The sequence below is a fragment of the Solanum stenotomum genome, chromosome 6 (genome assembly GCF_019186545.1).
Source record: "Solanum stenotomum isolate F172 chromosome 6, ASM1918654v1, whole genome shotgun sequence".
NCBI lineage: Eukaryota > Viridiplantae > Streptophyta > Magnoliopsida > Solanales > Solanaceae > Solanum > Solanum stenotomum.
Genome location: NC_064287.1, coordinates 59,978,069 through 59,994,190, shown reverse-complemented (window position 1 = coordinate 59,994,190; position 16,122 = coordinate 59,978,069). Strand labels below are relative to the sequence as shown.

Here is a 16,122-nt window from a genome sequence, read left to right as displayed (position 1 = left end):
AACAAATAATATTTTTTTACCATCTGACTCGAACTTATGAATTTAAGGTCAAATAAATTATGTAATATAATAAATAAAAAAATAGTCCTATTTACAGTTAATGAAAAGGTGTAAAGTGAGTTCCAGACACCTTGCAGTTATCACAGAGACAAATCTTAAAAGCTGCACACCAAAAAGTGAAACTTTATAAATATCACTTTTTATCATTTTTCACTGTTTTATATTTGTACATTTTCTTATTAAATTTTCTCCTAAATAATTATTGTGATGCAGATATTTAATTAATGTGAATACAGCTTTAACAATTTTGGCATAAGATCCATTAATGTTTTGTTGTTCAAAAATATTAATGCCAAAGGGACTTGAAAATGAAGGAGCCTTTTGGAATATTTTTCACTAGAGGAAAAGACAACCATAACAAAACAAAATAACATGTGTTGTACGGGTAGGGTTCACATTAAGTAAACAGAAAGAGAGAAACCTGCTTCTGCTCGATTGCTTATGATAAACTAAAGAAAGACATTAATAGAGTATAGCAAACTGCTCGTAAGATAATAATACCTTGTTGAGATTTATTCACTTTTGATATGATGTTTTGAGTTTGAGTTTTGGGAAATGAAAAAAATTATCGTTTGGAACGTCGTCGATCTCAGAAATGGGTTCTACAATGTGCGAACTTGAATTTAGTCAAACTTCAATGCAGATATCGAAACACTATATACTCACTCTGTTTACTTTATTTATCATAGTTTGACTCGATACAAAATTTAAATAAAAATTGATATATTTTTAAATGATCAATACAATTGTCTATATTTAAAACTTAATAATATAAAATTTAAGAAAGTACCAAAATTAATCTACTATTATCAACAAATATTTTTAAAAATTATATGGTGATTGGTTAGTTATGGCTAGTGGTGGTGGTTGTAGGTGTCAATTGGGGTTGATATTGGTTATGGTGGTGTTATGAGAGTATCTAATGGTGATGGTGGCTGGCAATAGTGATCGATGGTAGTAGTTGATGGTGACGGTTGATAGTTATGATTTATGATAGTGATAGCTAAAAGGTGATGGTGAATGTTGAAGGTAATTGATGACATATAATGATTGTGGTTGGTGTTATTGATTATAAATAGTGGCTAATGGTGGTGATGGTCAATTGTAGCGATTGACAACAGTAATGGTTGTGACTAAAATTGATAGTTGATAATGGTGGATGACGATGACGATAGTTGATAATAGAGGTGATGGTGATAGTGATAAGGATGAATGGATAGAAATGGTGAACTAACATCTTTGAATAAACATCTTAGTGACATTACATCGACTATGTTACAAAAAATCATTCAAATCTATTCAAACTCATTAAGTGATCGCAACAAAAAAAAAACTCTTATTGATGAAGATTAGGACACACCTTAAGTACAAACAAATGAAGGCCCATCTTCTGAAACTTATGATCTTATACGTGGCATGACATTACATGACTATAAAAGATATTTTTTTCTAAACGTAATAAAAAGAAAATAGTGTCAAATAAAGTGGAATAGAAAATTAACATGTTGGCAATACATATACTTAGCTTAAGACCTCGAAACCAGTACAATACATTCACCAGATGATCATCTTAACCTAGTACTATCTGATTATATAGCATTAGCAAAATCAAAATCTATTATGTTACTACAAAACTGAGTTTTCAGCTGTCCGCGAATCTACCGAAAATAATCTCTACCAAACAAAGGTGAGGTTGTAGGGGTAAGGTCTACAACTCTACGTACATCATACCCTCCTCAAACATCACGTAGGTATGCTGTTGTTGTAAACTTTTGAGCTGCAAATGAAAAATTCCTAGTTATATATGAATTTTTTTTGTCAGTGTATGATAATACAAGCTTCCTCTCAAGAAATTGAATTCTCCTACATGCTCCTATTTGATACCTGATTGCTCTAATACCAAATCTGGAAAGCAATCTGTAAGATGTGGAAGACCACCTAACAACTCTACTCGCATTTGATTGATCGGTATATGTGACGGACAAAAAATAGGGCTGCACGGAAACCAACAGACCCGAGCATGAGAAAGAAACCATAGCAGATGCAAGCCATGTACCCGAAGAAGAATGAGGTTTGCATGAACCCTGTCATATCGGAACGTGCATAATAGTAATACAAGCAGTATCCGTAGATGAACAGCCCAGTTGATCCACCACAAAGGAAAGCCCTACACGGAGAAATAACATATAAAAGTTAAGGACTTTAAATCATCGTCAATCACCTCAAATGTATTGCGGTATGCAGAGAGATGATGAACGTAACGAATATTAATAAGTGATTCTTGCAATTCAACCGAATTGCTGATGCAAAAAAGGTGAAGGAGCAACGTACCTCCACCACCATTCGTGATCTTCAGCAGCAAGTTGGAAGTATGTCAATGCCACGGTTATAAAAGCGGTGACAATTAGAAGGATAATGAAGACTATAAACAAGATACTGTAAATTGTGTAAATTCTGACACCCCAAACACTTGCAAATATGTTGTAAAGTTCAATATATATGGCACTAAAAGGCAAAAACCCAGCCATTGCCATCTGAGGCAGAGTTCCACGGTACCAAGGTGATGGTGGGATCTCTCTTGGATACTTGGTGGTACGACAAGGAGCTTGGAATTCAGATTTTCTGTTCTTTCCAGCTATCCCTCCCAAGACGAGCAAAGGTGATGTTACAAGAGCCCATATTAGAAAAATGACCACAATGGTTCCAAAAGGTAGCGCAGCAGTGGCAGTGTAGCCGATAGCAACGGAATTAAGAAAGCAGAATGTGAGAAACAGGGGTCCACAAAACAAGGCCCCAGTCAATATCAAGTTCCTGACCTGCAAGGCACAAACAACACCATCTTGTTATTTTGTTGTGCACACTTCCATTTTCAGCTATTGTGCTTCGTTAGCTAAGACAGCAATGAACTTGACAATACAACAACAACAACAACATACCCAGTGTAACCCACAAGTGGGGTCTGGGGAGGGTAGAGTGTACACAGACCTTACCCCCTACACAACTTGGGAGGTAGAGAGAGGTTGTTTTCAGTAGACCCTCGACTCAAGGAAAAGCATATCATCTTAATTAACTTGATGAAATTAGGCAAATAATACTAACCCGCAGATATTGATATAGAATAGTTCTCTTAAAAACTGATTCCAGAAATGAAAGACAATAGCTTTTAAGCAACTTACACATTTCAACGGTTAATTTAAAAGCTAGTACATTTTATACATTTCAACAGTTCAATAATTTACTTCAGAGACATAAAGTATTGTCTTCATTCCTTATGGTTGGCAAAAAAAGCAAGGGGGCAGAATTAGACCCTTCACTACACAGGCAATGCCGGGAAACTCAGTCGTCTTGTTATATAACACCTTCATTTCCCCCCAAAAAATGCTAGAGAAGAATGATTTTAAACAAATGACAAGCAACGGGTGGTGACAAGGTACCAAGGATAGGAAAAAGAATTATGAACACAGATTCATCCCCTATTGTGAATAAATAATCAAAGTTAGGGATGATTTTCCTTTTAATTGTTCAAAAAAGTTCAGAATTAGGGGTGACAAAATTAATATTCCCTCCATTTCATTATACATTATTCGACTTGACAGAGTTAAAGGTGTTGCTTTGACTTCTTATTATATTATTCAAGATTTAAAAGTTGAATAATTTAATGAAATTGGATTCTCGAAAGTTGTGGAAATACTATAATGGAAGAGTGTTAAAACATTTTGGCATGTCCAAAAATTGAAAGATTGTCATAACAGAAAGAGTATCGATTGAGAATGAGATGTGTTAGAGCCATGAAAACATACCCAGTTTGTTCCTTCTAGTTGGCAGTAGAAAGCGGATGCAGTATAGCCAGCAATCCCAGACGTGAGAGCATATATGACAACCAGTGCAGTGAATAAAGCTCCGCGGTTGTAAGGATAGAAAACACCAACAAGTGCAAGAATGAAAATAAAGATGGTCCTGGAAAATAAGTAGGAAAAGAGCATTAGAGATATCTATGCTTATGATAACAAATTTTCAAGATAAAATATACTTACATTGTAAAGAGTTGGGTACCAGAACCAAGTGCTGCAGCCAACAACGATTTGTACTTCGGATACCTAAAAACATCACCATGAATGTATTTCCACCCAGTTTCCTCTTGGTCATCAGCTGCCTCCTCATCATGTGCATACCTTGAATATCGATTGAGGAATAATTGAAATTTAGACATAAAAGAGAACATATTCTGAAGACCAACAAATGTAGGCAAACCAACTATATTAACTAAAATACCACTTACTTGACAAAGTCATTCTTAAGAACGCGCATAAGAATTGTTGCAAGAAAACCAGTTAAGAGAAGAACTGTCACACAGGAGTTGATAATTGAGAACCAATGGATTTTCAAGTGATGTGGCAATGATGATGACTGCGAGTATTTTTCCATCCTCTTCTCAAAAGGAGTAGTTGACTCCTTCCATTTCACAGAGTACATAAAGTCAACATCTACTTCCTTGTCCTCTGTGATATCGACCAAGGGATTAGGATAAGTTCGTGCATTGATCTCAACCACACGATCATTGTTGTAAAAGATCTCGAAATGGATATATTTAAACAGGTAATATTTGTACTCGCTGGGATCTGTTTTTCCCTCCTTATCGACTTTCCCTAAGAAACCCCAAATGGGCAAGTCATCATAGTACATTTGGAAGTAATAGTCCTTTGCAACGGCACTACGGAATTGAGAAACTTCTTCCTTGGATAACTTCTTTTTGCACGCTATTTCTGAGTCCTTGTCGTACATAAAGTCGAGCTTGTAAGGAGCACTGACCAATCGATCACCATTCAAGACTTCACCAAGAGCTTCTTTTTTCTCTGTCACGTGAGCTGTAAACACATCCTTCGGTAAGCTTGAAATTTAAAATCTACAGAGTGACTTAAACGAAGGAAACTACAACATTGATTGCATACCTGGTGCACAGAAGGGAAGATCAAAGAAACGGTACGTTTCACTGGAATGAAAAATGCAAAAAGAGAACAATTCATGAGCTATTCCACAGACAAAAAGGAAATACAGGACATATGCAAGGGCAAATATATTTGTTTTTAATCAACTTCAATACAAAATGTTGTGACAGAAGGATAAAGATTCTGTAAGTACATCAATCTCCAATTTGTCAACTTGTTAAAACCCATTGTACTTCACTCTAGGATTTGGGTCCATCTTTCCTTATCTACATCTATCTGCATGGCCTTGCAAATTTCTTCGTAAGGAAAAATTAAGAGACTCGTTTTGTCAACAATGACTCAAAGAAAGAACAGAAAGTTGCGTGTTGGAGATACAAGGACAAGGCAAATGCAAAACCAACTCTATGGGCCAAACATGCATGTCTGGATTAATTTTTTAAGAGTCCTACGAATCTTTCTTTTTTATCAAGACGCTTAAAGTTGTTTGAAACATTTTGAATGTGAAGTTTGCAGTTTGTACTATTATGAGGTGATAGTACTTAAGTTTGCTCAAACATCCATATGCATAGACACACTCTTTTGTTCTTGCACTTTCTCGTATAATATAAGACCAACATGAAGAAAGAAATTTTTTGAAGTCCTCCAACAACTTATATAACAATTATTAGTTATTAAAATTCCATGAGAAGGACAAATAGAGCAAACCAAAAATTACACTTGTTGTGGATCAATCTTAGGCAAAAGTAGGAGGCGACTGCTCTTTTGTTAACTTTTTATCAATCTTCATGAAAGTCGAAAAGCATTCATACATCAACAGTCATACATACGGAATTATATAACTTCCCACATGACTTAAGCCAGTAGAATTATCGTCCACCTAAAGTTGCATCATCACTCTCTTTATCTTGATATACTTAGGTAATCGAACATAGACACCTTTCATTCGATGAAGTCAGCCACATAAGATGCAGTACTCAAGATCGTTGCAATATGCTGTTTCCTTTAAGACGATGCTACATAAGTAAATATTTAGTCTTAAAATCTACATATCCCAATTTCTTATCTTTAGCTCTTTTCTAGGACACAGAAGCAGCAAGGTTTGTTCATCAAATCTGTCAGGGACTTCAACTTAATCTCTAACAACTAGCTGTATACCAAGAGAAATTCATCAAATCCGGTCAGCACCATCAACTCATTAACAAGAGCGGATCTAGAGTGTCACCTAAGTTCACGTGAACTCAATACCTTTTGCCCGGACCCTATTTATGCATTAAGAATTAACTCAATATTTATAAATATTTCAACTGTGAACCCAACCCAATCACTATGGGATATTAACTTAAAACCATTGCACGAACCTATAAACTTCATATCCTAATCCACCTCTCATTAACCAAGGACATTATAACTTTGGCTCGAACTATGCACCCAGTTATTATTGTATATTAACTTGAGCCATAAACTTCAAATCGTGAATTTACTTCTACTCATTAACCAAGGACATTATAACTCCGGCGCGGGATAATGCACATATATACACACACCATAAACTACTTCATTTTTTCTTTGATGTCAGGTTGAGTTTGCACGCACCTCAATTAATTCAACGGAATACATTCCAGGTAACTCTATCCATTATAACATCTACCGAAGCTCAATATGTACAAATACATATTACATTTTGTAATCCAGAAAAGCACAAATTACATAACTCGATCATGAAAAAAAAATCAAATTTGCACGAAATGTCAAATTCAGCTTCACATTATCTATTTTACAAAAAATGTTAAACGCAAATGTATAAACATTACCTTGGATTATGGAAAGGACCAACCTTGTTAGCATACATAGGAACCTGATCTCCGGCCTTGTACTTGTGATCGGAACCGTCCGATCTCGCCGGAGTAGCACAACAACACAAAACGATCAAAACGACGACGTAACTCGTCATCTTCTTCTCCATTTCCGTTGTATACATGAATATATATGTATCACTTTTTGTGTATGTATATATTGTTAGATATAGAGAACTTTGGGGGTGGGTGGGGGTAAAGGGGGGGTGGGGTGGAGGAGCTCAGATCTCGAGTTTCTGTTCAGTAGAAAAGGGTAATTTCGTAACTGTAAAATGAAACGTGGGAGGTTAATTCTAATTACAAAATACAATTTTAAAAAAAATATATTTTTCAATAAATTGATTTGGTAAAATTCTTCGAGTTAGAGATCAACGTCTTGAGGTTAACGTAGTGTTAATTGGTAATGGAATTTAGTTAAATAATTGATGCCACAATATGTGATCCTTTGAGTATCTCAGTGATAAAAACAAAAAAAAAGACGATGATTTTTAAATAAAAATAGTTCGTTATCGAAGAACGTTACAAGTGAAAACTTACAAAGCCAAACAACTTTCTATTCTAGTTATTACCTTTTGATGTTATTTTTTCAGTATTATTGAATAGTCTGACATGGGTTGTTGAATGTGTTAGTCGTGAGATTACGTGAGTTCATAAAATCCTTAGTATAAAAAAATTCTTTTGTAATAAGGTTTTATGTATAAGAAATAGTTACTTTCTTTTTATCGGTTGTCTTAATACTCCATACTGTCAAGCAATAAAATTGACATTTATTCACTAAATTAAACCATGGACCCTCTACTAGTAAACAAAAAATGAAAGTGTGCCCCTACCTACCAATTGAAAAAGGTGAGATTTTGTCTTAGACATTGTAAATTAGTTTCATAACGTTGAGATTTCTTCAAAATATAATAATTTAATGTATTTAGTTTTCCTCTTCTATGATTAATATTTGTATTTTTTTTCTTTTTAACTCCATTTAAAGAATAGGTTCTTCTTTGATCATATTTTTCTTAAATTGTTTATTATAATATTTTAAATATTATTTTTATATATATATAATTTCCAAATATACAAATCTTACTTCTAAAAGTTTAAATGATTTATATACATCACGTTAAAATTAAGTATTTTGAGTTCTCATACTCTGGAACGAAATAGATATGCACTACTTATTTGAAAATTAACACTTAAATGTAAAATAAAAATATAATAAACCAAAAAAATAATTTTTTTTTTCAAGAGGTGTCAAAACACCACCAAAAGAAAGTCCAAACTTAATTGAACCTTCAAAATACATTAGCACTAAAACACTCATAAAAAAACACACACAAATAAAAACAAGAACAAAGTAAACTCTCTTTTTAACATATTACATTTTTGGTCTTCTTTTTTTCAGCAACAAACTTCTTCCATACATTGGTGATTTCCAATTGCACTTCCATTGGGGATTTCTTATGCCCTGATGAGCCTTCACCCTCCGCGGTCGTGGCCAATTTAGCCGTGACTCTAGCAGGGAGGGTGTCGAGCTCGTGGAGGACTTTTTCAATATCTGCCACGAGCCTCTCAGCTAGTGTCCGGGAAAAATCTTCCCGGATCACTACCCTGAGCACAGTCACGTGCTCAGCATTGGCTGGCATTGTGTAAGCTGGCACGATCCACCCAAACCTCCTGAGGTGTTCAGAAATCTCGAATTCGTTGTGTCTACTACTGTCTTTGAGAGAGAATGCTACTAATGGGACTCCAATTTCTTTGGAAACTATGTTGAATCTTTCTGTCTTTTCAAGTCCTTCTCTTAGTACCCTTGTATTTTCTTGACAATTCTCCATAATATTCTTGTACCCCTAGTTAATAACATAATTCATAATGACAATTATTAATTATTACAATAATAATCTTGAATTAAAAAATATTATTTTTCATAATTTTGAGCTTACCTCATAACCTAAGCGAATAAGTTGATAATATTGTGCAATTACTTGACTAGAACCTGCGAGTCAAGATAAAATCAGAAATTTAACTTTTATATACTAACAATAGAACTTTTATGCTATCAATTTATAAAAAGGAAAACTTGATAATGTTGGAAAGGGAGGTAATTAAGTAACCTTTTAAAATTTGACAATAATATGTTTTCATATTATGTTATATTATATATTATGTATTGAAAACATTTTTGTAAAGATGAACATAATTTAATTAGTAATAATTACCTTTAGAGAAGTTAAGGGTGAAAGTAGGTTGATCAGCACCAAGATAATTGATGTGAAAAATAAGTTCTTCAGGCAAATCTTCTTTGTTCCTCCAAATAACCCAACCAATACCAGCATAAACAAGACCATATTTGTGACCACTTACATTAATACTTTTCACTAATGGTAATCTAAAATCCCATTCAATTTCTGGATAGATAAATGGGGCAATAAATCCACCACTTGCTGCATCCACATGAATTGGAGTATCCCACCTGTTAAATTAATAACAATTATCAACTATTAATTACTCATGAACAACAACAACAATAACATATACAGTGTAATCTCACGTGTCGAATCTGAAAAGAATAAGATGTACATTGACCCTACTCCTATTTTTGCGAAGTAAAGAGATTGTTTTCGATAGACCTTTGGCTCAAACACTTAGTTACGAACATGAATTAAAAATATGAACATTATATAAAAGTTTAAGTTATATAGGTTGTTACTATAAAAAAAAAAAAAAAAAACTATTATATCATCTAAAATATATTTATAATTAAGCCTCATTAAATGTGAAATTTATAATCTTAGAAATATGATTAACTAACAGTTATAACGAGTAACTTACAATGTATATGACTTAAAACTCTTATAATATTCACGGGAACTTGAGTTAATTTCAAGTATATATGATTACTAAGCTTTATCCACTAGGAAGTAATTGTTTTCTAGAACTAAATGGGTTTATTCAAAGGTGAATCCAAGATTTAAATACTATGAGTTCAGATTTTAAATTCTCTCACAACCTATTCCATTTAGTAAGTGTCTAATCTATTAGTCATACTTATTTAATTTGGTGTGTTTATAGATTTGAGTCAAAGTTACTGTAATTTAAATAAACATGTAACTTAGCAGCTACATCTACCTCTACTTATACCACAACTTATTTGATATGTATGTGTGTATATAGTCAAAGAGTCTATTTCAACTCTCTTAGTCGAAAAATTATATTATATACGAGGTTAGAACATAGAAGATACAATAAGTTACCCAGTTTCTTTGTTCTTCTCAACCAAGAGATCATTCAAACGTTTGACATCTTCAAATTCTCCATTAAGTGTGGAACCCAAAATAGCAGCAACACAAATTGTGTTTTCATCAACCATTTCCACAGCTTTCTCAGGGTCCATCACATAGTATCCATCCTCTAATTTCACTTCTTTTAATTCTACTTCGAAGTACCTTGCAAATTTCTCCCAGCATACCTACATAATTAATAAAAACTTGAGTTATATGCACCGAAAGCGTAAAAAAAGAAAATATTATCAATGCAATTTAATCATCTTTAATAGGTTATTACTCTATCTTTTTTTATGTATAATAACTAGCGATTGTACGTATTCTTGATCGAGCGTAACTTTTCCAAAAAAAAAATGGGCTTTTAGTGGAGAACATACCTGGACATTGGCCCCAGTAACAATATTGGGCTTGTCATGGGGCTTTCCTTGGGCCTTCATTTTGTTTTGCCATTTTCTTTTAAAGGCTAATCCAGCAAGCATAATGGCTTCTGAGGATCCAACAGTTCCAACTCCAATAGCAGCCTCTCCCTCTCCCAATGGTGCATTAAATAAATGGGCTATCATGTTTACACATCGATTCTGCATTTTAATAATAAATAAACATCGAAAAAATTAAATTACTTTAAAAAAAGATAACGTGGGAGCCGAAGTAGTAGATATTCGATGATATAATTGAGGTATGCTTAGACTGACTCTATTTATCAAATACAATATTATGAAAGGACAATGTGAGAGATCATATATACTTAGTAAAATAATTGACATATGTGCAAGTTGACTATGTGAGGTAAATATATACTCGATGAAATAATTGAGGTGCGTAAAATGAATATTAGATGAAATAATCGGTATAAGAGCAAACTAACTCAATTAAATACAATATTTTGAAACAAAAACAAATAATCGTGCAAGGAATTAAGATATTAAATGAAATGATTTACGAGGTATACACAAACTGACTCGCCAATCAAACACAATATTTCGAAAAGACAACATGGGATATCACATATAGTGTGTGAAATAATCAACGTGAACACAAACTGACTAGATCAAACACAATATTTTAAGAGAGAAAAAAACAATTGTAGGTAAGGTAGATTGATACTCAATAAAATAATTCATGAGGAGTGCACAAACTGATCACTTGATCAAACACAATATTTTGAAAAGACAATGTGGAGACCACATACACTCGATGAAATAATTGATGTGCGCATGGTCAAATATATTGTTGAGAAAAAAAAATTAGAAAACTTGCCTGAAGCTCAGTGGTGACAGGGTATTCATCCATGTCAACATAGTTCTTGTTAATTGAATCCATGATTAGCTTATCACATTCTGGTTCCATCCATGTTGTGACAAATGAAGCTAAATTTAGCCTTGGATTTCCATCCAACATTAATTCATCATTTATTATTTGATATGCTGCGTCCTTTGGTATCGAATTCTCCGGCATCTTAAACCTAAGATAAAAATATTAAAAAATAAACAAATTTAAAATGTTTTTCAAAAATCTTAACCCCAAGAAAAGAAATGATTGTTAAATTAGTGATGAAACTAGAAATTCCCCTATAAATGTTCATGATCAACCACAACCAGTTGACTAAAAGGATCCAAAATTCAAATTGCATGAGCAATAATAGATCCGAATGTTATTGTCTATTGTTTGTGTGAATCTCGCTACAAATGTTCGAAATTTAAAGGTATATATATGAATTGCTAGCAAACTTAGGGTCAACATCAAGATACAGATAAAAGAGAAAAGAATGATGTTTGATGTGAACCGGAGCAAGCATTCATTTCGCTAATCAATCGAAATAAAAAATGACTTAAACTGAAAAAGACACTCAATTTTCAATATTAAGTAAATGTTTGATGTACGTACTAAGATATAAAGCAAAAAATATTATATAATAGATTAATTTACCGGGGAAGAGAAACGCGGACATAGCGTGAAGCAAAGGTGGAGTGGACGGAGAGATCGGACTCCGAGGCGGCCTTGGATATGACCATGGTGGTGGTGAATGGTGGTGAATGGTGGTGGACGGAGGAGAGAGAGTGTGTGTTCTTTTTTCTCAAGAAGGAACGACTTTGAGAGAATTAATTTTTTCTTCGTTCCTTCGTTGAAAAAAAATGGTCGATAAGAGGTTACTATTTATAAACAAAAAAAAAAGATAGTGCAAAGGGTAGGCATATTTATAGGAATTTATTTTTTATTTTTAAAGGGGTAGAGAAACTATAGTAAAAATAGAGGAGATGGTGTAATAATTTTACTAGTGAAGTAGCATGAAATTCTCTATTTTGGTTTATGATTTAAATTTTATTATTTTAGTTGCTTAAAAAAAAATTGCACTTTTATTTTCTTCTCTAAGATTTTACTAAAAAGAAATTAAATGGTTTCATACATAAATGTTAAGCGGATAGTATTTTTTTTTCTTTTCATGTTTAATTTATTTTAAAGAAATTTGTATATATTTTAAAAGGAAAGTGTGGTGTACTAAGCTTCAGTTATGTGTAGAATTCGGAAAAGAGTCAAACTACAAGAATCTTTTGTATACAATCTTATTCTACATTCGGTAAGAGACATGTTTTTACAGTTCAAATTGACCTTTTGATCACATGACACGTAACTCTATCAATTTAATAATATTTTTATAATTTGTTCGTTTCACATATTTTATAAAGTACTTGTTCCTTCCACTAATACTGTCTAATATGAACAGTACGACTTAGACAAATAATTAAGAAAAATTCAAGTCTACTTTTTTTTGCTAGTCTTTCATAATTTTGTTGAACTTTATTGACAGCTAAGTCACATATTTGACTATTCCAACGCGTTTCTAACGTTCTTCATTGTGCTTTCCAAAAATACCTAGATATAGTATTATTTTTTTAAATCTCGTCTGTACCAATAATAGTTGCTTAAACAATTTAATATATTGACTTTCATCATGTGGGAACATGTCATTAATTTAATTAAGTATAAGAAGCAACTGATCCAACCAATGAATTAACGTTGAGAATAGTCCACTAATGTTCGCTATATTAAAAAATAGAAATTCAATTTTTATCTGTTCACAAAAAATTAAAAATTAATTACCTTTTTATATCTATTATACATTAGTATTAAGTATTAATTATTTTTATTTCATCAATAATTTAGACCTATACTATATACTTATAATAATTAGAGGTAATATATAAACTTATTTATTTTTTAATAGGCGTGTCAAATTAGACCTGCATAAGTAAATATGGACGAAAGGCGTGAATATTAAAGAAACAAAAGAACATACTCTACGAACATAATTAGTTTGAACGATTCATACTAAATGAAACGCATAAAGATGCGACTTTATTAAATATAAGTAGATCGATCAAGTGCACATATTTTTTTATTTTCCACAGAATATATTCTTCAATGAATTATTAGATATATTATAATCCAACTACCAATCACCCAATAAAATAATGCAGACTTCTTCTCTCAAGTTTTTGGCAGTTTAAGTCAAAATAATACAACTAATATAATGATGAGTTGAATTTTTAGATGATCATTTAGTTAATTAGAGTAGTAATTATTATCTTAGAAAATTATTATTATTTTATTGAAGGAAATTGAAATTAATAATAAATGTGATTTTTCGAAATAATAACTATTAATTGAGTGGTCATTTGAGAAATCAACTCCTATCACGAGGAAACTAACTTGAAATCTCTATTGAGCTAACTTTTTTTTATGATTTTGAAATATTAAAGATAATAATAAGAAGGCTCGCATCGAGAGTATTATGTGATAAGAAGGTGCCACCAAAATTTAAAGATGAATACTAATTACTATATAGTAATGATCAGACCAATTACTATGATGTATCATGTATGGGTTGGAGTGGCCAACCAAAAATTCTCACGTTCAGAAGATATATTTGCGAAAATAAGGATTATGTGGCATATTAGGAAAGATTAGAAATGAAAATATTTGGGACAAGGTAGAAGTGACCTCGATGGAGGACAAGTTGCAAAAAGTGAGGTTGAGATGGTTCGAGTATATTGTGAAATGGAAATGCACAAATGCCCCCAATATAGAGGTGTGAAAGGTTGACAGTGGATGATTTCTAAAGAGGTAGAGGTAGGTCAAAGCAGTATTGGGGAAAGATTATTAGACAGGACATGATGCAAGTGCGGCTTGTCGAGGACATGACCTTAGATAGGAGGTTGTGAAGGACACAGATTAGGATAGAAGGTTAGTTGGACATAGTAGAGCAGTGTCTTACTTATCCTTCCATACGCATAGTTGCAATATTGTTCTTGTGCTTCTTGTCATTCGATTTCTGTTACTATATTTTGTCTCTTGTACTTCAAGTATTGTGATAGTTTGTTATTGTTACCATTTTTTTTCAGAATGTTTCGTCATAGTTGCTATAGTATTTTTTTTAGCATGATTTCTACACTTCCGCTTTTTCTTGTTTCAATATGCTTTTTCTTGAGCCAAGAATTTATCAAAAACAACCTCTCTTCATCCCAAGATAAGGATAAGGTCTGACTACGTTGTTTAAAATGACATTTCCAACTATTTTTGAATAAAACGTAGAAAACAAAAGTGAAAATGACACTTTCCAAGGACAATAGTTGTGTCTTATTGATTGCATACCTTCATGAAAAGTCATGTATTTAGGATTATTACTTCAATTCTCACTAACCATTAGGTAGTTGTGCAAAGTTTGTTTGTTCATACATATAGCGAAATGTGATTCTTTTCGTTTGTTGAGTAAAGTTTGTTTGTTCATACATATAGCGTAATGTGATCCTTTTAAATTCCGCACATAATCAAGTCCAGCCAACTTTTCATTAAACATTGTTATATAGATATGTTGGAGGAATATAGACCAAGACGTAACAGGAAACCAGTTTTGACATTAGTTTCATAAGGTCACTTTAACCATTAATGGTCATCTCATGATGTTTAAATGTTAACTCATTTTAAGACGGAGACAAAGTTAGAGTTTTAAATTTATTATTTTGAATTGTAAAAAAATGATTGTTGAATTTTTTTATAAAATATTTATACATATTGAATGGATTTCTAAGCATAAATATGGGTTTAGCTCAAAGATACTAAACGTTAACCTGTTAGCACTACTGTAACTCTGCCTCGCCCAAAGATTGCCATTGGGACGTTTAGCAAGGGTGGGTAGATCTAGCAAGTAGAAAATAAGTTATGGATTCATCTGAACCTCATGTTTTTTGTTTAAGCCCTATACGTGCTTAGACAGTACTAAGAAGTAAAAACGTATAAATAATACATTTCAAACCCAATAAATTAAAGGAAAACTTTCAAAAATGACTACAATTTGGATTTAATTAGAGATCTATAGCTATAGTTTGCATAATAACGAATTATAGCTACGTGTTGGGGGGAGATATGCAAGCGAGACTAGGAGAGGGGGAGAGAGGCGAGCCGGATCTGGGAGAGAGAGGAGAGATGTGAGAGAAGTTGAATACATTTTGTATTCGTTATATCAGGTTGAATCACTAATACAATTGATTTGTATCAAAATGAATACAATTAGGGAAGAGGCGAGTAAGATCGAGAGAGGCGAGCGAGATTGAGAGAGGGGGGAGAGAGGCGAGCGAGATTGAGAAAGGGAGAAAAGAGGATGAATAAATGTTGTATTGTTGTATCACGAATACAATTGATAAAGAATACAAATACAATTGATACAAATACAAATATTAATACAAATATTATTGTCTGAATACAATTGATTTGTATCATATATCGAACATATTTGTATCAATTGTATTAACGAACACAATTTGTCTCAACGAATACTATTGGCAGAATACAAATTGTCATAACACAATTGACACAAAATATGCATACAATTGATATGAAATACAAATACATTTGATACATAACACAAAATACAACTATCATATTTATGTGGAATATTTCTTTGGGCTGCAATTGTTTGGACGGGAGAGAGGG

At 32.6% G+C, this 16,122-nt stretch overlaps 2 protein-coding genes across 2 annotated transcripts; both read right to left on the bottom strand.

The window, feature by feature from the left end:
• Nucleotides 1-1,881: 1,881 nt before the first annotated feature.
• Nucleotides 1,882-6,992, bottom strand: LOC125869098 (transmembrane 9 superfamily member 4-like). Its single transcript, XM_049549658.1, has 7 exons — nucleotides 6,818-6,992; nucleotides 5,010-5,050; nucleotides 4,340-4,925; nucleotides 4,095-4,232; nucleotides 3,861-4,017; nucleotides 2,392-2,876; nucleotides 1,882-2,227 (listed from the first exon to the last, which is right to left on the bottom strand). The coding sequence occupies exons 1-7, from the start codon at nucleotides 6,982-6,984 to the stop codon at nucleotides 2,008-2,010; spliced, it is 1,794 nt and encodes a 597-aa protein (XP_049405615.1). The 5' UTR covers nucleotides 6,985-6,992; the 3' UTR covers nucleotides 1,882-2,007.
• Nucleotides 6,993-8,054: 1,062 nt separating this feature from the next.
• LOC125869177 (glutamate decarboxylase-like) lies at nucleotides 8,055-12,248 on the bottom strand. The gene is made up of 7 exons (XM_049549739.1): nucleotides 12,061-12,248; nucleotides 11,392-11,596; nucleotides 10,512-10,712; nucleotides 10,105-10,319; nucleotides 9,070-9,323; nucleotides 8,794-8,846; nucleotides 8,055-8,700 (listed from the first exon to the last, which is right to left on the bottom strand). Exons 1-7 carry the CDS (start codon nucleotides 12,144-12,146, stop codon nucleotides 8,221-8,223), a joined length of 1,494 nt encoding a protein of 497 aa, XP_049405696.1. The 5' UTR covers nucleotides 12,147-12,248; the 3' UTR covers nucleotides 8,055-8,220.
• Between the last annotated feature and the right edge of the window lie 3,874 nt (nucleotides 12,249-16,122).

Bases quoted from the DNA above. Each gene is read 5' to 3' on its own strand.
- LOC125869177 (XM_049549739.1), bottom strand. From the start codon at position 12,146: ATGGTCATATCCAAGGCCGCCTCGGAGTCCGATCTCTCCGTCCACTCC. The intron at 11,597-12,060 runs GTAAATTAATCT...TTTTTATCTTAG, and splicing joins GTCCGCGTTTCTCTTCCCCG to GTTTAAGATGCCGGAGAATT. The intron at 10,713-11,391 runs GCAAGTTTTCTA...ATTAAAATGCAG, and splicing joins CTGTCACCACTGAGCTTCAG to AATCGATGTGTAAACATGAT.
- LOC125869098 (XM_049549658.1), bottom strand. From the start codon at position 6,984: ATGTATACAACGGAAATGGAGAAGAAGATGACGAGTTACGTCGTCGTT. The intron at 5,051-6,817 runs GTAATGTTTATA...TTTTCATTCCAG, and splicing joins GGTCCTTTCCATAATCCAAG to TGAAACGTACCGTTTCTTTG. The intron at 4,926-5,009 runs GTATGCAATCAA...ATGTGTTTACAG, and splicing joins TCTTCCCTTCTGTGCACCAG to CTCACGTGACAGAGAAAAAA.